Here is a 25,191-nt window from a genome sequence, read left to right as displayed (position 1 = left end):
ATTTCTTTCTCTCTCTCCCTCTTCCTTCCTCTCTGAAATCAATAAAAATATATTAAAAACCAAAACAAAACACATTAGATCCAAAGATAGAGATTGATCACTTTTTAGGATCTTGATATGAAACCTTATTAAAGAGGTCTTAATACTTACGGAATGCTTTGTCTATTCTCCATCCATTTGTTTTCTCTTCACGTTTAAATTTATTCTGTTAACAAAACAAGAAATGCTATAGTAATTTTCTCCTATTAAACAAGTTAGGCTACGTTTTAAAAAAATAACCATTAAAATGAAACTTATGGTAACATATAACCCAAATGAATAAAAATGTCTTTCCCAACTGACAAGTTAATAAACCTTTAGCTTTGAAAAAATGGGGACGAAAGATTTATACTGAGCTTCCTGATCTTCCTTATAATCAATAGCATGAATCAGCAATGAAAGTCCACTACCACAGAAAGAGATCAAACCTATAATCAATTAAGCTAACCAGAACTAACTCTTTAAAAACTAATATATTGCCCAGCTTGCATGGCTCACAGTGGCTGAGTGTCAACATATGAACCAGGAAGTCACAGTTCGATTCCCTGTCAGGGCACATGCCTGGGTTGCAGGCTCGATCCCCAGTGTGGGGCATGCAGGGGACAGCCGATCAATGATTCTCTCTCACTGATGTTTCTCTCTCTCACTTCCTCTCTGAAATCAATAAAAATATATATAAATTTAAAAACTAATATATTCAAATCAAGTTAAACCTATTATATTTTTATGCTAATATATTTTTAATGGCATGGAATAGAGATTGTAAAGAAACACCTAAGCAAATTTTTTAAACAGGCCAGGTTTATCTTTGGAACCTTTTTTATATTAAGGCACATTCTCTCATGCCCCAAAGCCAGTTCCACTCCAGATTAAGTCCATTACAATGGAGATAGAAACGATTTAAGGCTCAATCCATCCCAAGGTAATCAGGATATCTGAGGGCGTAAGTTTGTGTCCCAGGATGTCTAATCATGCATATACATCCCGGGTCTGGGAACAACCTGCTAATTGCTCCCTTCTACAGATCAGTGATCTAATAATGCTCTTATTAAACATATAAAAATAAAACTTATTATTGAAAAAAAAGAGAAAAGCACAGAAAACAAAGGAGCTATTTCATGGCCCCCTTCTTCCCTCAGAAAGAATCCAACCAATAACCTGACTTTTAAAGCAATTACTTTCTTGCATTTTCTTATTGTTTACCATTCAAGAGAACATCGTTAGACTCCAGTTTATCCTTGCCAATTTTTTTAAAAACTTTTTATGACTTAAACATGGTTAAATCTAGAGATTACCCCTCATTTCCATTCTTTACTTTTCTTCATAAACTTTACTAAATAATATAAAAGTTTTCAGTGATCATCTTTCTCCCTTAAAAGAGCATATTAATCTTTAAACATCTCAAAAGTTAAAAGTTACATTCATAAAAGGTGACTGGCTATAATCACTAAACATTCTGATAAAAATGCCAATAGGCTCTATGCAGTATTGAATTCTAAAATATTGCTACATCTATTTTACCTAATTGATTTAAAATACTATTTAAAAGTTTTTAAAGACTATATTATATTAGTCATTTATCCCTGGAATCCAAGGTTGGTTTGACATTCGAAAATCAGTAGTCCACTTTCACTTTTCTACATTTTGCCCAAAGACCTGCTGAAACTACACTATAAACTTTTAGGGGAATAGTCTAAACAATTTTTGAGAGAAATCATCTAATGACAAATTTATCATTAATTACTCAGATCAGCTCCTCTAGACAATCAATTTCTGGCCTTCACAGAACTTTAATATTTTGTCCTCAACATTAAAAAAAAAGAAAAAATTTCTCATCTTTTGTAGAAATACAATGACTATTACACTGTTCAGTGTTCCTCAGGTGACCAATCCATGCCTAGCCCAAGGAGGGGGAAAAAAATCTATCTTTCCAAATGGTCCCTTTAATTAATGAAGTTTAAGCCCACTATTGAAAAAAGATCTCACTATCAATTGGAAATGTATTTCCTCCCTAGGAGATACAGAAATTTATTTTGCGATCAAAAAACTACCCTTAACCCAAATATTCTAGTACATTTATCTTCCCTCTTCATTACATCACTCTTCTTTTATCTTAGTTTCAGTGGCTGTATTGGTATACTCTCAAAGACATTTAGAATTGGACAAGACATAAGAAACAGGTGTACCAAAAACATAATAGTGAAAAAGGGGTGAACTGAGATTTAAATCAATGGTTAAAAAAATATTAGTAATTTTTAGTCTCTTTCCAATCAACAAATGTAATGTGTTCACTTTACCTTAATTTCTATCCTTCCTCTGTGAGGAAAAAGTTGTCCAATCATAGAAAAGTCAGTTCCTACCATGCTGATGGCTAAAAAAAACATATCTGTTTCTGTAAAAATAAAAGATTTAGAAAGACCAGAAAGTTAACATTCTCAATATTTCAGAGGAAAAAACCTTACCTAAGTATGCACTTTGAGTTAAAATAAATTTGATAGTACTTAGTAGTTTATTATTACAGTCCGGTAAATTCTTCAGTCATAGACGTACGACTACACACAAATTATAAACATATTAAAATGTTGTTGCAAAGAACCTCATGGATCTAAAAACATCTTCTTTAAGCCCTGGCCTGGTAGCTCAGCTGGTTAGGGCAGGGTCCTTATATGCCAAGGTTGTAGGTTCAATCCCTGGTTAGAGCACATACAAGGAGCAACCAATGAATGCATAAATAAATGGAACAATAAACTGATCTTTCTCGCTCTCTGTCTCAAATCAATCAATTAAAAAAAAAAATTTAGCTCTGGCCAGTGTGGCTGTTGGTTGGGTTTTGTCCCCTGCATTGCTGGTTTGATTCCTGGTCAGGGCACATACCCAGTTTTCAGGCTTCATCCCCACCCCACTGACCTCGTAGGCGACATTCAGGAGGCAGCGAATCGATGTTTCTCTCTCTCTTCCCCACCCTTCCTTTTTCTCTAAAAGTCAATTTAAAAAATTTTTTAAATTAAAAACATCTTTACACTTTTACATAGAAACACGGTATAAGAAATTTGCATGGTCATACCAAAGCAGCTGGAATTTAAAAAAAAAAAAAAAAAAAGACATTCTGGTCTCAAAATGTCACAGCCAATACAATATTACTAAGATGTGCTTAGTACATGAAAGAAAGCAGCTAGACCGACCCCTGTGGCTCAGTTGAGCATCCACCTGTAAACCAGGAGGTCACAGTGCAATTCCCAGTCAGGGCAAATGCCCGTGTTTCGGGTTCAGTCCCCAATAGGGAGTATGCAGGAGCCAGCTAATTAATAATCCTATCTCATCATTGATGTTTCTATCTCTCTCCCTCTCATTTCCTCTCTGAAATCAATAAAAATATATTTTAACAAATTTTTAAAAAATAAAATAGCTAGAAAAATACATAAGAAACTATTTACAAAAGTAACCTCAAATGAATAGGATTGGGGGAAGTCAGAGAAGGAAAGTAGAGAATTTTCTTTTCACTCTGTATTATTCTGTTGTGTTTGAATTTTTTCCCAAAACAAACTATTATTTATACGATAAAAAGTAAACAATAAGAGCCTGACCGGTTTGGCTCAGTGGATAGAGCGTCAGCCTGCAGACTGAAGGGTCCCAGGTTCGATTCCGGTCAAGGGCATGTACCTTGGTTGCGGGCACATCCCCAGTGGGGAGTGTGCAGGAGGCAGCTGATCAATGTTTCTCTCTCATCGATGTTTCTAGCTCTCTATCCCTCTCCCTTCCTCTCTTTAAAAAATCAATAAAATATATTTTTTTAAAAGTAAACAATAGGGGATTGGGGGAATGAGAAGAGATTAAGTAAAGAACTTATATATGCCGAAACCGGTTTGGCTCAGTGGATAGAGCGTTGGCCTGCGGACTGAAGGGTCCCAGGTTCGATTCCGGCCAAGGGCATGTACCTGGGTTGCGGGCACATCCCCAGTAGGAGATGTGCAGGAGGCAGCTGATCGATGTTTCTCTCTCACCAATGTTTCTAACTCTCTATCTCTCTCCCTTCTTCTCTGTAAAAAACCAATAAAATATATATTTTAAAAAAAAAAAAAAAAAAAAAAAAAAGAACTTATATACTTATAGGCACAGCCCATGGACACAGGCAATAGGTGAAGACCTGAGGTGGGGGGGGGGGAGGAGGAGAGAAGGGGCTGGGTGGAAGAGGGGAAAGGGGAGGGGGGAATGGAAGACATCTGTAATACTATCAACAATAAAAATATTTTTTAATGTAAATAATAAGCAACAGCATGCAATAGATATACTTATTTTTAACAGCATAATTTTTATTTGTAGAAACTTTATTATTCAATATTATCTAAGGTAGAATAGGAATTTGACAGAGAAACATTCTAACCAAAATGACCATAATGTTAATTCCTAAAAATCTTTCTAAGATAAAGTCAGAGTTATAGCTCCACAGGACGGGGATTGGAGGGAATGTCAATAAAATTAGCTAGACAGAAATGGCACGGTGGTTTACACTTTACTTAGGGAAGACCTGGTGTAATTCAGAAACAGAGAAAATAATTCATTACATTTCAAATAAATGACCTACATAATTTAAAATGGAAATTAGTTACCTTTATTTGACCATGGTTTAGAATAATAGTTTTTCCTAAAGCTGGAATACGTAGTTGTAGAACCACGCTCAAATATGGGGTCATTTTCCTCAACAACACAGGGGCCTTTGGTCCTTAAAACTTCTACAGTTAAACTGAAAGAAACACATTTTTAGATAGATCCACACTAAAAATAAGAAACACATAGCAAATAATATTTAAATAGTGATACCTTTAAATTTAGCATGGCAGAGTCATATCAAAAGTATAAATACATTTAAGGTATGCTTATTTTCTATGAATCGAAGTTTCACTTAAAATGTAATTGCCAGGGGTCCTAGTCAGGTAGCTCAGTCGGTTGAGCAGTGGTTGGCAAACTCATTAGTCAACAGAGCCAAACATCAACAGTACAACGATTGAAATTTCTTTTGAGAGCCAAATTTTTTAAGCTTAAACTATGTAAGTAGGTACATTGTTATTAACTTAATTAAGGTACTCCTAAGCTGGCCTTTGCTAAAAACGTCCTCAATCTAACTGAGGTACGTTCGCTGAGGTCAACCCCTTCCAACTCTCCCATCCACACTCGTCTTGTAGCCAGTCTCACTCAACTCGTGCATGAATCGCGCAATTTGATTCCTAGTCAGGGCACATACAAGAATCACTCAATGAATGAATAAATAAGTGAAAGAACAAATAGATGCCTGTCTGTCTCTGTCTCTTTGTCTCTCTCTAAAAGCAATTTTAAAATGTCTTTTTTGTTTTGTTTTTTATTGATTTCAGAGAGGAAGTGAGAGGGAGAGAGAGATAGAAACATCCATGATGAGGGAGAATCCTTGATCAGCTGCCTCCTGTACAACCCACACTGGGGATCGAGCCCACAACCGAGGCGTGTGCTCTGACCAAGAATTGAATTGTGATCTCCTGGTTTAGAGGTCGATACTCAACCACTGAGCCACACCGGCCTGGCTAAAAGACATTTTAAAAATAAAAACTGCTGCCCTAGCCGGTTTGGCTCAGTGGATAGAGCGTCGGCCTGCGAACTGAAAGGTCCCTGGTTCGATTCCAGTCAAGGGCGCATGCCCAGGTTGTGGGCTTGATCCCCAGTGAGGGACTTGCAGGAGGCAGCCGATCCATAATTCTCTCTCATCATGGATCTTTCTATCTCTCTCTCCCGCTTCCTTCCTCTCTGAAATCAATAAAAATATATTTTAAAAAATAAAAACTGCTAAAAATTATAAATGAATCTAACACACCCTTCTATGTACAACATCCATTATGCTAATATAAACATCAGAGTCTAAATGACAAAGACAGAGAAACCCAATCTCTTTCATTAGACAAAGCACTTTTGTTCTCATGAAACCACAATCTCTCACTCTCTTTAACTTACCTTTCTTCATCCAAAATTATAGAACCATCTTCTGCCACTTTTACTCGGGGAACCAGCAATGGACCATCATCCATCTCTTCTTCCAGTTCTTCATTATCTTCAACATCAGGTGTACTCTTATCTTCTTGCCTACCAAAGGTAAACACAAGTTGATTCATATATCCATGAGAAGTGTTTCTGACTACTACGGACTTCTAAAATAAATTATTGCAAATTCAACCTTCTAGCAATTTCCAACTTTCTCTATAACCTAAAATACTATGTGTTGCCCCACCTGGTAGTTCAGTTGGTTAGAGAGCTGTCCTAATATGCCAAATATATAGGTTCAATCTCCAGTCAGGACACATACAAGAATCAACCAATAAAAGCATAAAAAGTGGAACAACAAATCCATGTCTCTTTTCTCTCTCTCTCTCTCTCTCTCTCTAATCAACCAATCAATAAATAAAATACTATATTTTGTTAATGACATGGTCATAAGATTTTCTCAAATTTCATCTAGTAGCATTTAATAAGAAGCCTTACTCTCTTTGAAAATAAAGAGAGCCCTAGCTGGTTTGGCTCAATGAATAGAGCGTTGGCCTGCGGACTGAAGGGTCCCAGGTTCGATTCCAGCCAAGGGCATGTACCTTGGTTGCAGGCACATCCCCAGTAGGAGGCATGCAGGAGGCAGCTGATGAATGCTTCTCTCTCATGGATGTTTCTAACTCTCTATCCCTCTCCCTTCCTCTCTGTAAAAAAATCAATAAATTATATTTAAAAAATAAAAATAAAAAATAAAGAGAAATAAATGCTCCTCTTCTCTATCTCAAAAGAATATCAGAGTAAACCTTCTACGCATTTTAGAAGTGACTAAAATAACCCTTACAGTTATATAGCATTAGTTCCCAAATCATTTTATTAACTCTCAGAAAAACATTTATGGGTACTTTCATATTCATTTGAAGCTTGGAGAAGACAAGTAACTTTTCCTCTAGATTACAGAAACATTACTATTTGTGTAGGCCACACTAAGAAGCCAAACACAATTTTCTGAATATGACTCCAAATCCATTATACCTTCCATTTAATTACATTGTCTCCTTAAGGTATTACTAAAACAAACATACCTATAAATCTATAAAACATAATGCATTTGTAAAGCTTCAGAGTTCTGCTTTAAAATAATGTGGATTCTTGCCCTGACCGGTTTGGCTCAGTGGACAGAGCGTCGGCCTGCGGACTGAGGGGTCCCAGGTTCGATTCTGGTCAAGGGCATGTACCTTGGTTGCGGGCACATCCCCAGTGGGGGGTGTGCAGGAGGCAGCTGATGGATGTTTCTCTCTCATCGATGTTTCTAACTCTCTATCCCTCACCCTTCCTCTCTGTAAAAAAATTAATAAAATATATTTTTCTTAAAAAAATAAATAAATAAAATGTGGATTCTGAACAAAACCGTAATCATTACTTAATAAGCTTTGAAGTACCAACCAGAAAACCCCAATGTTTGTGCTAACTTTCCACGATCCCCCACAAGGCTACAATAACTTCCTAAGGGGTCTCTTAGAGGGCTTTCTATTTGGTAAACTAAAATGACAGTGCAATGTGGAAGGCAACAGGCAGCTTATACAAAAAAAAGACTCGCTAGTGACATCATAACTACATCCATTGCAGAATGGCATACACAGAATGCTAAAAAGAAAAAAAAAGGGGGGGGGGGCAGGGTAGAAAAAAAAGGGAAAAAAGGGGGAAAGGAAAGGAAAAAGAAAAATACTATATACATGTTTGCTTGAATAAACAAACTAGAATTAGAACAATACATTAAAAATGGTAACATGCTGCCTCTGGGGAAACTAAATGGCCGAAAAACAGAATTGGAGATTTTTCTCAGTATATCTTTGTTCCTTTTGAATTTTGTAGCATGTGAATATATTATTATTTTAAAGCAAAACAAAACCCCTTTTAATTCTAAAAGCTTTAATGTAAAATCATAACATTGGCCATATATATGTAATACATAAATAGTCTGGGGTTTTCCTACTGATTAAAATCAAACTAACTTTATTCTTATCAGCAATTCTACTTAAAAATTGCTATCACATGTAATCTGACTATAAAAAGTATCATTTGATTTCTTTTTTTTTAATGTATCCATACCAGAATATATTTAAAAACAATAAGATGAGACGCTTACTCTCTTGTCTGAACTGGTGTCAATGACTTTTCAGATTTCTTTTCTTGCTCCAGTGAGGAACTATTAAACAAAAATAACAGAATACTTCTTAATAAATAATTAATTTACATCTTGTCAATTCTATCTGTAGGCAAGAATAATTTTAACTTGCATTTTAATAATATTGCATAACACTACTATTAATGATGGCGTGTCCCAACACTCAATTCTTCAGTCAAAAACTGAGTACAAATAATTTGTTAGGCCCTAAGTAGGAAACTCTCTTACCCTCTAATTCCTCAGTGAAGACAGGCTCCCAATCCAAAGGCATGAAGCCACCTAGTGGCCTTATCAAACTATTCAAAACCTAGGTTTCTGGACTTACCTTCAACTAGGCCAGTGATTTTCAACCTTTGTCATCTCATGGCACACATAAATTAATTACTAAAATTCTGCGGCACATCAAAAAATTATTTTTTGCCGAGCTGACATAAGAAAATAGGTATCATTTTGATTCATTCACACCAGACAGCTATTATTGTATTGGCTGTTGTCATTTTTTTTATTTAATAATCTCAGGGAAGAGAGGTCAGTGCCCTTGAGTAAATAGTCAGGTATTGCATGTTTTAAGAATTCTTGCAGCACATCAGTTGAAAATAGCTGAACTAGGCCAAAGACCTAGTGAATATGAAAAAGACTATACTAAAAATATGCCACTACTCTTACATCCACCGGCTAAACCATCAAAAGCACAAAAATGAGGAGATTTGTCATAATCTGGCCTCCCCACACTAACTGATTAAAGAAGCTTTGTTCTTGGAGAATTTATTAATCAAATGCTACTTCATTTAATAAATAGATCACCCCTTTAGATCAGGTTACAGTGTACAAGAAACAGAAATTGCAATCATGATTACAGAAACGCTGTTTAGTTTTACTACATCTTAATAATGTAACAAAGGAAACTTACTTTTAATCTCAGAGGTAAAGGGATCATTTACCACCAAAAAAGCAGTTACTTGAAATACCACTAATTTTTGTTGCAAAATTCTATTTACAAAGGACTTCAGATTTGCTATAAATTTTGTCAACGTGCTTTTGGAAAACATGAAACTGTACTCTATAGATGACACTCAAAGAAAGTAAGACAAAAAATTTACTCACGTCATTGGATTGCTATCTGGCAAGTAATATATGAAATCTCTCATAGTCATTTTTGAACGATCTGGTGGTCTCTGACTTTCATTTATGGCATATTTGTTTTTCCACTGTTTCTAGATACAGAGAGAGAGAGGGAAAGAGAGAGGACAGAGGAGACAGATCAATCCACTTTTATTTTTAAATATAGAAGAATTTCAAATGTAACTATATTCAAGTATACAGTCCACTACTGCATTCATTGCAAATGCTTGAATATTACTCCTACCACAATTATGCACAATTTTAGGGAAAATTTTATAAACTGAACATTAAGAAATCGTTGCATATTAAGGAATTTTAAAAACTAAAGTGACTGGGACTGGATAAAAGCCCAATGTATAAAATCATGCTTACTGGTACTTTCTAACTATCATAATTTACTGAGAATTTATAAATACATAGCTTTTGCTTACCCTGCAGTGAATTCTAATTCTGTGTATTTTATAAAATTCTTGAAGCAAATGTTTAATTTTTAATTGCCCAAAATAAATCTAATTAAGCATATTCTATAAAACAAAACATTTTTCAGGCTTAGGTTTCAGAGAATACGGATTCAAATGTGTAACACAGGGGTCCTCAAACTACGGCCCGCCGGCCACATGCAAATACAAATATTGTATTTGTTCCCGTTTTGTTTTTTTACTTCAAAATAAGATATGTGCAGTGTGCATAGGAATTTGTTCATAGTTTTTTTTTAAACTACAGTCCGGCCCTCCAACGGTCTGAGGGACAGTGAACTGGCCCCCTGTTTAAAAAGTTTGAGGACCCCTCATGTAACATAAAAAAAAAATAACCTCTCTGAGCTTGTTTCCTTTGGTGTAAAAGTGATTCTGAGATAACGAACATAAAGCACCAAGCTAAGTGCCTTCCTCTTAATTAAAAAAAGAAGAGAATGCTATAACTAAAAGCTGACATTTGTTAAGTTATTATTATTTGCCAGACACTAATCTAAATGAATTTTACACGAATTAATGCATTTAATCTTCACAATCCTTCAATTAGGTAGATACTATCATTAGTCCTATTTTACAGATGAGGAAATACACATAAAAAGAAATTAAGCCCTAACTGGTCTGGCTCAGTGGATAGAGCGTCAGCCTGAGGACTCAAGGGTCCCAGGTTCTATTCCGGTCAAGGGCATGAACCTTGGTTGCAGGCACATCCCCAGTAGGGAATGTGCAGGAGGCAGCAGATCAATGTTTCTCTCTCATTGATGTTTCTAACTCTCTATCCCTCTCCCTTCCTCTCTGTAAAAAATCAGTAAAATATATTTAAAAAAGAAATTAAATTGCCTAAAGTCATATAATCAGTAATGGATGAATCTAATATTCAAACCTTTAGTAACTAACACCAGAGCTTGCATGCTTCACTGCTGTTACATTGCCCTCTTAGAAAAATAAGCTTCAAGATGAAAAAGGACATGGACTCTATTATATGCATACATGAATATTTTTTCCATTTATAATTTTTTATATTGTCAATTTAGAAAATATTACTAATTCATTTTTGCTCAACTATACTTGTCTTAAATCAAATGAATGTAACTCATGTCACTTGGGCATCCTCATTAAAAAAATCTGATTAAAAGTTATAAGTATGCCCAGCTGGTGTAGCTCAGTTGGCTAAGCATTGCCCCATACACCAAAAGCTGGCTGTTTCAATTCCCTATCAAGGCAGTGCCTGGGTTGCAGGCTCAACCCCCAGTAGGGGATGTATAGGAGGCAGTCAGTTGATGTTTCTCTCTCTCCCTTTGTACCTCTCTCTTCCTCTCTCTCTAAAAATCAATTAAAATAAAAAATAAAAACAATTAAAAAAATAAAACAGTCTGGCCAGTGTTGCTCAGTGGTTGAGTCAACTCATGAACCAGGATATGGTGGTTGATTCCCCGTCAGGGCACAGTCCCTGGTTTCAGGCTCAATCCCCAATAGGGGATGTTGTAGGAGGCAGCTGACCAATAATTCTCTCATCATTGATGTTCTATCTCCCTCTGCCTTCCTCTCTCTGAAATCAATAAAAACACATTTAAAAAAACAACAAAGTTATAAATATGCTTATATGTGTATCTGTGTGCATGCATGAAGCTTCTATTTGTAACCTTCACCAAAAACAATCAAAATATCTACACTAATAAAAGAGAAACATGGTAATTAGCGTACGACCGCTACCCTTCCCATTGGCTAATCAGCATATCCTTATGCAAATTAACTGTCAGCCAAGATGGTGGCTGGCAGCCAGGCAGCTGGAAGCGAGCATGAGGCTTGCTTGCTCCAGTGACTGCAGACTGCAACGTTCCCCGCCTGACTTGCCGGCCTCTGAGCTACAACTCTAAGAAACTATGTTGCAAATATAGTTGCAAAACCCCAGAAACCAGCTTTCAGCCAGCCAGGATCTCAGAGCTAGAGTTATACATTGTTTCCATTATAGCAGCTGAAGCCTCAGAGCTAGAGCCAGAGCTAAAGCTGGCCCAGAATAAAAAAAAAAAAGAAAAGAAAACAAGAAGCAGTTGGGAGCTTCAGTCACCCGCTTCCGGAAAACAGCCCTCAGCCCCTCACCCAGACTGGCCAGGCACCCCAGTGGGGACCCCCACCCTGACCCAGGACACCCTTCAGGGAAAACCAGCCGGCCCCCACCCGTGCACCAGGCCTCTATTATATATAGTAAAAGGGTAATATGCCTCCCGGCACTGGGATCAGCGGAGCAGCGAGGCTCCCGGCACCGGGATCAGTGTGACAGGGTGCAGCACACCAACCCCCTGATCAGCCCTGCTCTGTGTGTGACAGGGTGCGGCGCCCCAACCCCCGCCCCCCCACAGGCCCTGCTCTGTGTGTGACAGGGTAGAGCCATAACCTCTCCATCGGCCCTGCCCCGAGTGTGACAGTGGCGGCGCCCCAACCCCCTGATCGGCCCTGCTCTGTGGATGATAGAGGGTGGCACCCCAACCCCCCTCCACGGGCCTTGCTCTGTGTGTGACAGGGTAGAGCCATAACCTCCCCATTGGCCCTGCCCTGAGTGTGACAGGGTGCAGTGCCCCAACCCCCTGATCCGCCCTGCTCTGTGTGTGACAGGGGGCAGTGCCCCAACTCCCCTATCGGCCCTGCTCTGTGCGTGACAGTGGGGAGCTCTCCAACCCTCTGATCGACCCTGCTCTGTGTGTGACAGGGTACGAAGCCCCAACCCCCCTGATGGGCCCTGCTCTGTGAGTGACAGGGGGCAGCGCCCCAACCCCCCCTCCACGGGCCTTGCTCTGTGTGTGACAGGGTAGAGCCATAACCTCCCCATTGGCCCTGTCCTGAGTGTGACAGGGTGAAGCGCCCCAACCCCCTGATCCGCCCTGCACTGTGAGTGACAGGGGGCGGTGCCCCAACCCCCCAATTGGCCCTACCCTGAGCGTGACTGAAGGTGGCATTGCAACCTCCCGATCCGCCCTGCTCTGTGCATGAGGGGGCAGCGCCCCAACTCCCCAGTCGGCCCTGCTCTGAGCCCGACCAGGGGCTGCACCTAGGGATTGGGCCTGCCCTCTGCAGGCCTAAGCCAGCAGGTCATTATCTCCCGAGGGGTCCCAGACTGCGAGAGGGCACAGGCCCGGCTGGGGCGCCCCCCTCCGCTCCCCCCGAGTGCACAAATTTTTGTGCACCGCGCCTCTAGTAGATAAATAAAACATAAAAATTAGTATAATGGAAAAAAAGGTTAAATCCATAGTGCTTCTTAATCATTCTGTTAAGAAAGGGGGAGGGGAGAAGAGATCAACCAAAGAACTTGTATGTATGTAAGCATAAGCAATGAACACAGACAATGGGGGGGGGGGGGGGGGTTGAAGGCCGGGGCTAGGGGAGGGGATGGGACCAGGCTGGTAGAGGACAAGGGAGGGGAGGGGTCAACAATAAAGAATTAAAATAAAAAAATATTTCAGAAAAAAAAAAAGAGAGAAGGGGATATTCTGTTAACATGAAGGATGTTACTTGGTTTTGTTCCCCCCATATAATACTACAAATGGTTATTTTTCCTCCAAATGATATCTGACATAAAAACTGAAATCTGGCAGGCAACAGTCAAAATTCTGATTTTCCTCTCTTACCTTCTCTTTTCTTAATTCTTCTTTTAACATTTCTCTCAGTTTCTGGGCTTTATATATTCGGTATCTGTCGGAGCATGGCTGTTTCTCTTTTGTTGGTATTGGGTGTGGCTGTGGATCTTCTTGATTAACTGTAGATAAGGAATGAGGCTCTGAAGGAACACTGACACTAGGCTTAACCAGAGTAGGAGTACTTGATATTCGCTTTCTTCTCTGTGAAACAGCAGAGGAAGATTTACTGGATTCTTCAACATCATTCTTACCATCAGTCTTTTCATTACTGTTGAAATTCAAAAAGAAAATAAAAAAGGTATATTGGATCTTCTTTTAAATATTTTAGTTTTAAAACCTAATTTGGGCCGGGCTGGTGTTACTCAGGGATTGAATGTTGATCTCTGAACTAGGAGGTCATGGTTCAATTCCAGGTCAGAACATACACCTGGGTAGCAAGCTTGATCCACAGTAGGGGGCGTGCAGGAGTCAGCTGAACAATGATTCTCTCTCATTATTGATGTTTCTATCCCTCTTCCTTCCTCTCCAAAGTCAATACAAATATACTTTTTAAAATATATTTTTATTGATCTCAGAGAGGAAGGGAGAGGGAGAGAGAGAGAGAGAGAGGAAGAGAAAGAGAGAGAGAGAGAGAAACATCAATGATGAGAGAGAATCATTGACTGGCTGCCTCCTGCACATCCCCCACTGGGGATCGAGCCCACAACGTGGGCATATGCCCTTGACTAGAATCAAACCCGGGGCCCTTCCGTCCACAGGTCGATGCTCTATCCACTGAACCAAACCAGCTAGGGCAATAAAAATATTTTTAAACTAATTTGGTAAAAATCCAAAACAGTAAAATCTCATTATTTAAAAAAATCATTGACTTGAGATGTATGTTTGTTATGACAGATGTTGGAATAAAAACTTTTAGCAAATCATTTTAACAGATACGTAAATTCTAAGCCCTTAACCACATTACAGCACATGATTTTATGTTCATGCTGAGTCCCTCAAAAAAGAAAACACACAAACACAAAAACCTAACTTACAAAAACAAAGTTTAGTTAACCTAGTTTGAATCATCAGATAACAAAGCATATATATATGTATGTGTGTGTGTGTGTATATATGTATATCAATCATTGATTTTTTATAGAGGAAGGAAGAGGGATAGAGAGTTAGAAACATCAGTTAGCTGCCTCCTGCACACCCCGCACTGGGGATGTGCCCACAACCAAGGTACATGCCCTTAACTGGAAGCAAACCTGGGACCTTTCAGTCTGCAGGCCGATGCTCTATCCACTGAGCCAAAGTTATGTTTTTTTTAAGTTAAGCTTATAATCCACACTGATATCCATCTTATAATCCACACTGACATCCATCTAAATTGATCTAAATTTTGGCATTTTACTTTAATTATCAACCTGAGATCAGTTAAACCAAATATACACATCAAACCTCTGAAATATTTGAATTGCAATATTTGAAGATACACACTTAGCTATGTTAATCAAACAAAATTCTATTTGAGGCAGAAATCATTTGTCTTTTGTCAGGCACAACTCTACTTATACAGCAATCAAACTCTTCACTCCAAAAAATGTGCTCAGTCACTCCAAATTAGATACTAGATACAGTTCACATTGGATATAACTATTTCAGGAATGGTTTGAAAGCAAGGTAAGTCAAGAAGAGGGGGAAAGAGGGTAGCTTAGCCAGTGTGGCTATATGGTTGAGCATCAACCCATGAATCAAGAGGTGGCTGACTCAATTCCTGATCAGGACACATGCCCAAGGTTGCAGGCTCGATTCCCAGCAGGAGGCATACAGGAGGCAGCTACTCAATGATGTTTCTCTCTAATCAATGTTTTTTAAAAACAAATTTTATTCATTTCAGAGAGGAAGGGAGAAAGAGAAATAGAAATATCAGTGATGAGAATCATCAATCAGCTGCCTCCTGCCTTCCTCATACTGGGGATTGAGCCCAAAACCAGGGCATGGACCCTGACCAGAAATCCAACCTTGACTTCCTGGTTCATGGGTCAACACTCAACCACTGAACCACACCAGCTGGGCCTATCTTTCTATTCCTCTCCCTCCCTCTCTTTCTCTAAAAAAAAAACAACAATAAAAACATACTAAAAAAAAAAAAAAGAAGAAGAAGAAGAAGAAGAAGAAGAAGAAGAAGTCCTAGCTGGTTTGACTCAGTAGATAGAGCATCAGCCTACGGACCAAAAGGTCCTGGATTCGATTCCAGTCAAGGGCACGTGCCCAGATTGCAGGCTCAATCCCCGGTTGGGGGCATGCAGGAAGCAGCCAATTGATGACTCTCTTTCATCACTGATGTTTTCTGTCTCTCTCTCTCTCTCTCTTTCTGTTACTCTCTGAAATCAATAAAAAATATATTTAAAAAAAATTAAAGCCCTAGCCCGTTTGGCACAGTGGATAGAGCATCAGCCTGTGTATTGAAGGGTCCCAGGTTCAATTTCAGTCAAGGGCACATGCCTGGGTTACGGGCTCAATCCCCAGTGTGGGGTGTGCAGGAGGCAGCCAATCAGTGATTCTCTCTAATCATTGATGTTTCTGTCTCTCTCTCCCTCTCCCTTCCTCTCTGAAATCAATAAAAATATATTTTAAAAATAAAATAAATTTTAAAAATAGCCGAAACCGGTTTGGCTCAATGGATAGAGCGTCGGCCTACGGACTGAAAGGTCCCGGGTTCGATTCCGATCAAAGGCATGTACCTGGGTTGTGGGCACATCCCCAGTAGGAGATGTGCAGGAGGCAGCTGATCGATGTTTCTCTCTCATCGATGTTTCTAACTCTCTATCTCTCTCCCTTCCTCTCTGTAAAAAGTCAATAAAATATATAAATAAATAAATAAATAAATAAATAAAATAAATTTTAAAAATAAATAAGTAACTAGCCCAGTCGGCATTGTTCAGTGGTTGAGCTTCGACCTATGAACCAGGAGGTCGGGGTTCGATTCCCGACACGGATTCCCCAGTGTGGGGTGTGCAGGAAGCAGCCTATCAACGATTCTCTCATCATTGATGCTTCTCTCTCTCTCTCCCTCTCCCTTTCTCTCTGAAACCAATAAAAATATATTTAACAAAATAAACTAAATCCTATATAACAAAAGCCTAATATGCAAACTGAACGACCGGGAGTTCGACCGTTCACTATGACGTGCACTGACCACCAGGGGGCGACGTGGAGCATGGCAGGTGTCAGCAATGCGGTGCTGGCAGCAGGTGGCAGTGGAGGCACTGCGGAACCTGAAAGCAACCAGCAGCGGCAGGGGACAGGGCCGCTCTCAGGCTCCCAGGTGCTGAGGGATCTGGGGGGCGGGGGCGGGCGGCTACGACCAGCCCCAGTTGATCACCCTGCAGGCAGGATGTGGAGTAGGTGAGGGGGCAGTGCCAGGCCAAGGCAGGGTGCCAGGAGGGGCTGTGAGGCTGGGGGCGCCAGCTGGGGCCTGATTCCAGCAGGCCACACCAAGGGACCCCACCCATGCACGATTTCATGCACCAGGCCTCCAGTAAATAAATAAAATAAAATTTAAAAAAAATAAATAAATGTCTTGCCCTGGACAGGTAGCTCAGTTGGTTAGAGCATCCTCCAGATAAGGCAAAGTTGCCTAAGCCAAGGTTGTGGGTTCAATCCCCAGTCAGGGCACATACAAGAAGCAACCAATCAATGCATAAAGAAGTGAAACAATAAATTGATGTTTCTTTCTCTCTCTCTCTCTCCCCCTCCCCCTCTCTCTAAAAGTCAATAAATATACATAAAAATGTTTTTAAAGTTTAAAAAACTACTTACCCCCGCAAAAGTACTCCAGAAGAATGAAAACTACGGTCATCTAAACTCTCCAATGAATAATACCACGTGTGGCTATTCACTTCAAGATTGTTACACCTGGATTCCTCCCACAGCCACCTGAAGGCATGGTTCTCTCCCCCAGAATCTATATCCTGCGGCCTCAACTGTAAAACTTAGTTCTAGCGAGGGAGTAACTCTTACTGTGAAGTTCACCTACGCGGGGGACAGACCCGGAGGTGAAAGTGCTCCCCGCTCCGAGCACGTACCTGCTCCTGGGAGCCTCTTCTGGCGGCTTTGCGGCCCCGCAATCCACGGGGGGCACATCCGTGATCTCCGCCGGCTTGGGGTCGGCGGCCGCTGCCGGCTCCGGCGGCCTGGGAGCCTCCCGTCCACGCTGGGCACTGCCGGCGGCGGAGCACCTAGCGCCCACACCAGGCCTGACATTCGGCTTCACGCTCAGGCGTGCCCGGCGGAACATGGCGGAGCCAGGGGGCCCGGGGAGGCGGCCCACGGCCGCTCTCAGCCCCGAGCCCCGGCCGCGGCGCGAGAGGGTAAAGGAGCTACGCCTTCCCACGAAGCCACGAACCGACCCAGCGGGCAGCTACCGGAGATTCGCGCCGCCGCCGGCTCCGGCTGCCTCCCGCCGCCGCCTCTTCCTCATGACCCTGCTACGTTCAGAGGAGGGTTCCCCCGGATCCCTAGCTCCCCGCCCTTGCAAGGCGCCTAAACTAATAGCATCATCAGCCAGCGCTGCGCAATGACGTCAGACGCACAGCGCCCGCAGCCATGGTAACTGTCAAAACTACGAAGTCCGGGTGGCTGGTGAGCCAGAAACGGAGATGCCAGGCTGTGGGCTCTGCCCTCTCCAGGCGTCCTTAGAAATTGCTGAAAGGGGGAAAGCTAGTCAACCCCTCGACCCCAGATTTTACAGGAACTACTAAAATCGCTGGCCGGTTTTGTTTTTAGAGGGTCCTGTAGAGCAGGGACTGTTTACTAGCACATCCCCAGGCTTAGAAACTCTAGATTGAGTAGAAATAGATTAGAAATTCAGACGTGAAGCAACTGATAATAGTTACCTCCTAGGAGGGAAACTGAGTTTCAGGGAAATATGTCGTGGAAGAGCATTCACTGTATGTGCTTGTGTACTTTTTAATGTGAATGTGTTCCCTGTTCAAAAATTATTATAGTTAAAACTTGTAAATCAATCTGCTTCAGGAGGCAGCAGTGGAGCAATAAACAAGACATTCTGGTAGCAGAAGAAAAGATACAATAAACAAATGAACAAGATAACTTAAGAATGCATTAATCTCAGCCTGTGTGGCTCAGTGGTTGAGTGTCAACCAATGAACCAGGAGGTCATAGTTTGATTCCTGATCAGGTCACACACCCAAATTGCAGGCTCGATCGCCAAAGTGGGGCATGCAGGAGGCAGCTGATCAATGATTCTCTCTCATCATTAATGTTTCTCTCTCTCTCACCCTCTCCCTTCCTCTCTGAAATCAAAAATATTTTTTAAAGAATGAATTAAATTCCATAAAAAAATATAAAGTGTAATATGACAGAGATTAATAGGAGACTGGCTTGCTTTAGGTTGCATGGTTAGAGAAGGCCTCTATGATGAATGAAAAATGGCAAGAGTGGGGGTCATCTCTCCCTCTCTGAAAGCAATAAAAATATTTTTTAAAAGAAATCAAAAAGATTTTGGAGGTGTCTCAAAAATCTTAGAGCCACTGCCAGGACCATATAGCTTTGGACAGCATATTCTAGTATAAACTGAAGACACAAGGCTTTTCCTCAAGTGTTTTGTTCCACATTAAGGTCTAGAGTATTATGCAGTTAAGGAAGTCAATAATGACCAAGATTTAATTTCCCATTAGTAAAGGGGTGAGAACAGAGTCAGATTTAATTTTATTATTAAAATCAAAATATTTGTGCCGAGGCCGGTTTGGCTCAGTGGATAGAGCGTCGGCCTGCGGACTGAAAGGTCCCAGGTTCGATTCCGGTCAGGGGCATGTACTGGGTTGCGGGCACATCCCCAGTGGGAGATGTGCAGGAGGCAGCTGGTCGATGTTTCTCTCTCATTGATGTTTCTGACTTTCTATCTCTCTCCCTTCCTCTCTGTAAAAATTCAATAAAATATATTTTAAAATATATTTTTATATATATATAAATTATATATATATATATATAAATTATATATATATATTTTATTGATTTTTTACAGAGAGGAAAGGAGAGGGATAGAGAGTTAGAAACATCGATGAGAAAGAAACATTGATCAGCTGCCTTCTGCACACCCGCTACTGGGGATGTGCCCGCAACCAAGGTTCATGCCCTTGACCGGAATCGAACCTGGGACTCTTCAGTCCACAGGCCAAGGCTCAAGCCACTGAGCCAAACTGGTCAGGGCGGAGTAAATTCTTAATGGCATCATAATAACTTAAAAAGTCTCCAGTTTCCCCAAAAGACACACCCAACGTTTCTCATGTACATGTTGCACATCATGTGCATCCCTACAACTTGAAAATTGTATTTTCAGCTGCAAAGAAAAAGCTCAATTAGACTGTAAATTAAGACCATATACAGGAACAACTCTGCCACCTACCGTCCAATCCCAAATTCTTTCCAGCCCTTCCTCAGGATGTTTTTATTTTTTTAAATTCTTTGTTGTTTAAAGTATTACATATGTCTCCTTTTCTCCTCATTGACCTCTCCCTGGCCACTCCCACCCCCCAGCACATGCCCTCACCCCCCTTTGTCTGTGTCCATTGGTTATGCTTATATGCATGCATACAAGTCCTTTGGTTCATCTCTGTCTTCCCCGCCCCCTGTCCCCCCCTCCCCTGCCCCACATCTCTCTGAGGTTTCACAGTCTGTTCGATGCTCCTATGTCTCTGGATCTATTTTTGTTCATTGTATTCCACAAATGAGTGAGATCATGTGATGTTTATCTTTGTCTGCCTGGATTATTTCGCTTAGCAATATGCTCTCCGGATCCATCCATGCTGTTTCGAATGGTAAGAGTTTTTTCTTTTTCACAGCAGTGTAGTATTCCATTGCATAGATGTACCAGTTTTTTTAATCCACTCATCCGCTAATGGGCACTTAGACTGTTTCCAAATCTTAGCTATTGTAAATTGTGCTTCTATGAACATAGGGGTGCATATATCCTTTCTGATTGGTGCTCCTAATTTCCTGAGATATATTCCTAGTAGTGGGATTACTGGGTCAAATGGGAGTTCATTTTTAATTTTTGAGGAAACTCCAAACTGTTTTCCACAGTGGCTGCACTAGTCTGCATCCCCACCAGCAGTGCATGAGGGTTCCTTTTTCTCCACATCCTTGCCAGCATTTATCATTTGTTGACCTCATTGCTGGGGTCCAGCCCCAGCAGGTCCAGGGGTCCCAAAGGTGTGGACGGAGACAGCGTTCAGTTGATCAGCAGCCTAGCCAGGATCTTCCAGCCAAGTTCTTTCTTTTGTTGTCTTGTTACATCTGTATTTATACAAGTTGATTTTAATCCTGTCAATTTCTATTCCAAAGGTTAGGGCGTTTCTTATCCCCATTCCAGGGAGTAAAGATTATGTAGCTTAAGGGTGATTGTTTGTAGTTAAAGTGATTAACTACCCACCTGGCATTTAGTTAAGGGGTTTTATTCCTTCCCTAACTTCAGGGGAAAATCCCTACCTGGGGAAACAACCTTTCTGGAGAGGTGACCTTGATTAAAACACATAGCGCCAAAAGGGGAGCAAACATATTAAGAACAGTATGCCATATATGCCAGGTCCCTTGAAACATGCTGTGCAGATGTTTCTTCCCGGCAGCAACTGTGTCAAGCAGCAAGGATGGGCTGGCTTCCGGCACCTCATAATGTCTTTATCTCTAAAAAGAGGCTGGTTAGAAAGTCAATCTTTCCCCCCTGCTCAAGTTATTCCAGAAGAGGTTTTCTAAGTGGTTCCACTTGGCCTGTAAACTATATTTAGGAGGAGGGAAGGCAGGTGGAGGGCCATAAGCAAGACACTCAGAGATTGAAAGGACAGTAATAGCTAACATATTGAGTGCTAATTGAGGGTAATTTGAGGGCATCCAGACTAATTCTACACATCTCAGTTTATAATGACTAATGGAATAGATGAAGTAAATAAGTACCAACCAAATGAACTATAGGCATTCTTAGAGGTCTGTTTCTAGCAATAGCATATGCTCTACAGCTTTAAGGTAGGTTCCAAAGTTATTCTGGGCTATTCTAAATGTGTGGTAAGACTGTATCCCCTGCCATCATCTCCCCATCACACAACCCACGTACAAAACCATTAATCAAAAACTCTTAAAATACCATCTACTGTGACAGGGCACTGGACTAAAATGGGAAATGAACAGACTTTAGAGTCCGTCTTAAATTTGACTCTCACTTCTACAGTTCCTATAACAGTTAGGTCAGTAACTTCTAGTCTGAGTCTCAGTCTCCTCTTTTTTTTTCAGATATATTTTTACTAGAGGCCCGGTGCACGAAATTCTGGCACTGGGGTGGGGGACGGGTCCCTCAGCCCAGATTGTGAGAGGGCACAGGCCAGGCCAGGAAGGGATAGGGAGAGAGAGAGAGAGATCAATGATGAGAGAACCACTGGTCAGCTGCCTCCTGTACTGCCGCCGCCCCCCCGCCCCCCCCACTAGGGATCAAGCCCGAAACCTGGGCATGTGCCCTTGACCCGAATTGAACTCAGTACCATCCAGTCCACAGGTCCACGCTTTATCCACTGAGCCAAACCAGCAGGGCTCAGTCTCCTCTTGAGTTAACTGAGAACAATGAAGCCTGCCTACCTTGCAGGGTTGGTGCGAGAATAAGCAAGGAAATTAAGGGCCAGACACTGCCTTTCGCAGTTAACCCCTCCATCTGTCCCGTCCCATTCACCCCCTTCCCGCCGCTGCAAGGAGGTGAAGAAAACTAACGTTCTTTGTCGGAAAGATATGCGGGCTGGTGTGTTGGGGAAAGTCCACACACACCCCTTTCTCTCTCTCATACACAAGACCTGCTTTCCGGACGTTACCCCACGTGCAAGGCAGATGATTCCAGGGACTCCACGGCTTTTCCCACGAGGCTACCAGCCCCGCCGCGCACGCGCAGGGGCTCGCCAGCCGAGCCCAGCGCCGAGGTCGGGCCTCGGAGGGCGGGGCGGCGGACGGGCAGAGGCGTGGCCCAGCGGAAGGCGGGACGGCGGAAGGGCAGAGGCGTGGCCCAGCGGAAGGCGGGACGGCGGAAGGGCAGAGGCGTGGCCCAGCGGAAGGCGGGACGGCGGAAGGGCAGAGGCGTGGCCCAGCGGAAGGCGGGACGGCGGAAGGGCAGAGGCGTGGCCCAGCGGAGGGCGGGGCGGCGGACGGGCAGGGGCGTGGCCCAGCGGAAGGCGGGACGGCGGAAGGGCAGAGGCGTGGCCCAGCGGAGGGCGGGGCGGCGGACGGGCAGAGGCGTGGCCCAGCGGAGGGCGGGGCGGCGGACGGGCAGAGGCGTGGCCCAGAGGAGGGCGGGGCGGAGGCGTGGCCCAGCGGCGGGCGGGGTTGGCCCGCCTTCAAGACCCGCTGGCGGGGACGTCCGCTGAGAGCGCGAGGCAGCCCGTGCTTTTCCGAGTCGCTCTTCCGGGCTCGGTGCGGTGGTCGGCATGGCCCGTGAGTGTGCGGACGGGTTGGGGAAGCGACAGGGAAGCCAGTGGGTCACCCCGGCGCGGCAGGCGGGGGGCCAGGGGCCGGCGGGGAATCCCCTTCGTACCCTATGTTCAGACAGCAGAGAGGGACGGTGGGTTCCGATCGGGCCTGGGCGGGTGCCTGCCCCTTGGTGCGAGATTACACGGTGGAGAACCCCTCCCCGGAGGCGAGGGGTGTGAGACGGCCGCTCCGCAGGGGTCCGGGTCCGGAGGTGGTTTATAGCTGGTACTGAACCTCATCAGGCCTAATAAACACCCGGAGCTCCGACCCAGTCTCCTCCCTAGTTCTTTTGTTTAGCCCTCGCAGGTAATGTTTCACAGGCGTCTTGCTTAAGAGTTGGCTTGTGATGGGCCAGCTTGTGCGAAGTGTGATCTCTGTGTATCTAGCTTTCTCACTCCACCCACACCCCGCAGAAGCCAGAACTAACTTTGGAATACTGACGCATATATAGACGGTTGGAATGGAATGCCCTTTTAAGAGATCTGGCATTTGCAGCCAGTGAACACCTTGATTGGTATAATAAATACTCTTAAAGATCTTAAGTATTTACCTTTATGCTCCCTCCTTGTAGTCAGATCTGAGAACACCACTCAGTGCCGTACTTTGCTGGCTCGTCTATTAAAAAAGCAAACTTCAGATGCACTTAAGAGCCTTATACTGAAATGAACAATTTTGGAGATGGGTACAGAGCATGACTGTTTTTCTTTGTAGGTGGAAATCAACGAGAACTTGCCCGCCAGAAAAACATGAAGAAATCCCAGGAAATTAGCAAGGGAAAAAGAAAAGATGATAGCTTGACTGCCTCTCAGAGAAAACAGAGGTCAGTGATGCTAATGAAATTCTCAAGTCACTGAAGTTTTCTTTGTGGAGAATGGAATGCATTTTTAAAAATTATTGGTAGAACTAGGCCTAACCTGCAGAAAGGGGTAACAGTTGAATATTTGTTGTGTGCCAGACGTTCTAAAACTATATGGATAGTTATCATCCCAGCCCATGGATGAAGAACTTAAAGTTCTTAAGCTATAATTTGTAAAGAACCTCATGCAACTCTGCCACACCATTAGAACTTCATTTAGCAAAAATACCATCTAATATACTGAATGGGTTATATACAGAACACAAGTGAGAACGTAATCAGCTTTTCTGTAATAACTTACAGCCTTTTCTCCCATTATAGAGACTCTGAGATCATGCAACAAAAGCAGAAAGCAGCTGATGAGAAGAAATCTATGCAGACAAGAGAAAAATGATGACTGACAATTTGGAAAACCTGGTACTACTGCCAACTAGGTGTATTATAAGCTCTATGATCAAGATTTTGTAGAGTGAACAGTCATTACATGTTACAACATATCTTTATAAAAACTATTTTAAACTTTACCTTTCAGTCTGACTTAGTGTAATGTTTCAGAACCGTTCTTCAAAGAATAAAACACTAACCATGCATGTGACATGTTGGTGAACATTATTTTTTATCAGCAGTGAGCACATATATAACTAGAGAGATAATGTGATCAGATAATAGGAGTTCTTATATAAATCTACAATCTTTGTCTTAAAACTTTGTTAAGGTAGGTTTTTAAAGTCAACTTTATTATATAGTAGAATTTAGGATTTTGCTTTATAACCAACTGGTATGCTTGAAGAATTTACAATATAGTACAAATGACCTGGAACTAAATGACCATAAACTAAATGGGTCTTAGTACTAGTAAGAGTTTTACTTTAGAGCTTTAACATTTTTTAAATAAGTGCCTTTAAAAAATAATAATTTTTTCTAGCAGAATTGGTTTTACAACAAAATTGAGATTTCCCATATGCCCCCTGCCCCTACATATATCCCCTGCATAGTCTCCCCCATTATGAATATTCCCCCACCAGAGTGGTACATTTGTTGTAATTGATGAACCTTCATTAACACAGCATTATCACACAAGTACATAATTTACATTAGGATTCACCTTTTATGTTGTAAGAGTGCGTTCTTTTTTCTTCTAATTCTCACCGAGGACATGCTTAGATAGAGAGGGAGAGAGAGAAACATAGATCAGTTGCCTTCCATATGTGCCCCAGGGATCAAACCCATAACCCAGGTATGTGTCCTGACTGGGAATCAAACCGATACCTTTCCGTGCACAGGGTGATGCTCAACCAACTGAGCCACTCCAGCTGGACAACAGTGCCAGTTTTTCAGTCTGTTCTGAGACTCTTAAAAAACTTGTGACTTTCCCTGGCC

The 25,191-nt window shown here is 42.0% G+C and overlaps 2 protein-coding genes across 3 annotated transcripts in view; one reads left to right on the top strand and one right to left on the bottom strand.

Annotated features, from left to right (window-relative positions):
- BDP1 (BDP1 general transcription factor IIIB subunit) overlaps nt 1-17,969 on the bottom strand; it is an 87,707-nt gene extending 69,738 nt beyond the window's left edge. For both annotated transcript variants that reach the window (XM_070412146.1, XM_070412147.1), the window contains exons 1-8: nt 17,525-17,969; nt 13,443-13,719; nt 9,332-9,441; nt 8,189-8,248; nt 6,016-6,144; nt 4,647-4,780; nt 2,337-2,431; nt 151-205 (exon numbers count right to left, since the gene is read on the bottom strand). In XM_070412146.1, coding sequence (XP_070268247.1) covers nt 151-205; nt 2,337-2,431; nt 4,647-4,780; nt 6,016-6,144; nt 8,189-8,248; nt 9,332-9,441; nt 13,443-13,719; nt 17,525-17,736 — 1,072 coding nt within the window. In that variant the 5' untranslated portion in view covers nt 17,737-17,969. The remainder of the gene's footprint in view (nt 1-150; nt 206-2,336; nt 2,432-4,646; nt 4,781-6,015; nt 6,145-8,188; nt 8,249-9,331; nt 9,442-13,442; nt 13,720-17,524) is intronic.
- A 4,844-nt stretch (nt 17,970-22,813) lies between these two features.
- LOC139008076 (small EDRK-rich factor 1) lies at nt 22,814-24,335 on the top strand. Its single transcript, XM_070411458.1, has 3 exons — nt 22,814-22,919; nt 23,667-23,775; nt 24,133-24,335. Exons 1-3 carry the CDS (start codon nt 22,913-22,915, stop codon nt 24,203-24,205), a joined length of 189 nt encoding a protein of 62 aa, XP_070267559.1. The 5' UTR covers nt 22,814-22,912; the 3' UTR covers nt 24,206-24,335.
- Nucleotides 24,336-25,191: the final 856 nt, after the last annotated feature.

The sequence above is a fragment of the Myotis yumanensis genome, unplaced genomic scaffold (assembly GCF_028538775.1).
Source record: "Myotis yumanensis isolate MYYU_CA2020_CCGP unplaced genomic scaffold, mMyoYum1.0.hap1 SCAF_4, whole genome shotgun sequence".
NCBI lineage: Eukaryota > Metazoa > Chordata > Mammalia > Chiroptera > Vespertilionidae > Myotis > Myotis yumanensis.
The sequence above is the reverse complement of the archived record's forward strand: the minus strand, read 5'-3'. Positions and strand labels throughout refer to the sequence as shown.

What these genes read in the sequence shown, in the direction of transcription:
- LOC139008076 (XM_070411458.1), top strand. An exon ending in GCCTCTCAGAGAAAACAGAG is followed by an intron (nt 23,776 to 24,132) that starts GTCAGTGATGCT and finishes CTCCCATTATAG; the next exon opens with AGACTCTGAGATCATGCAAC.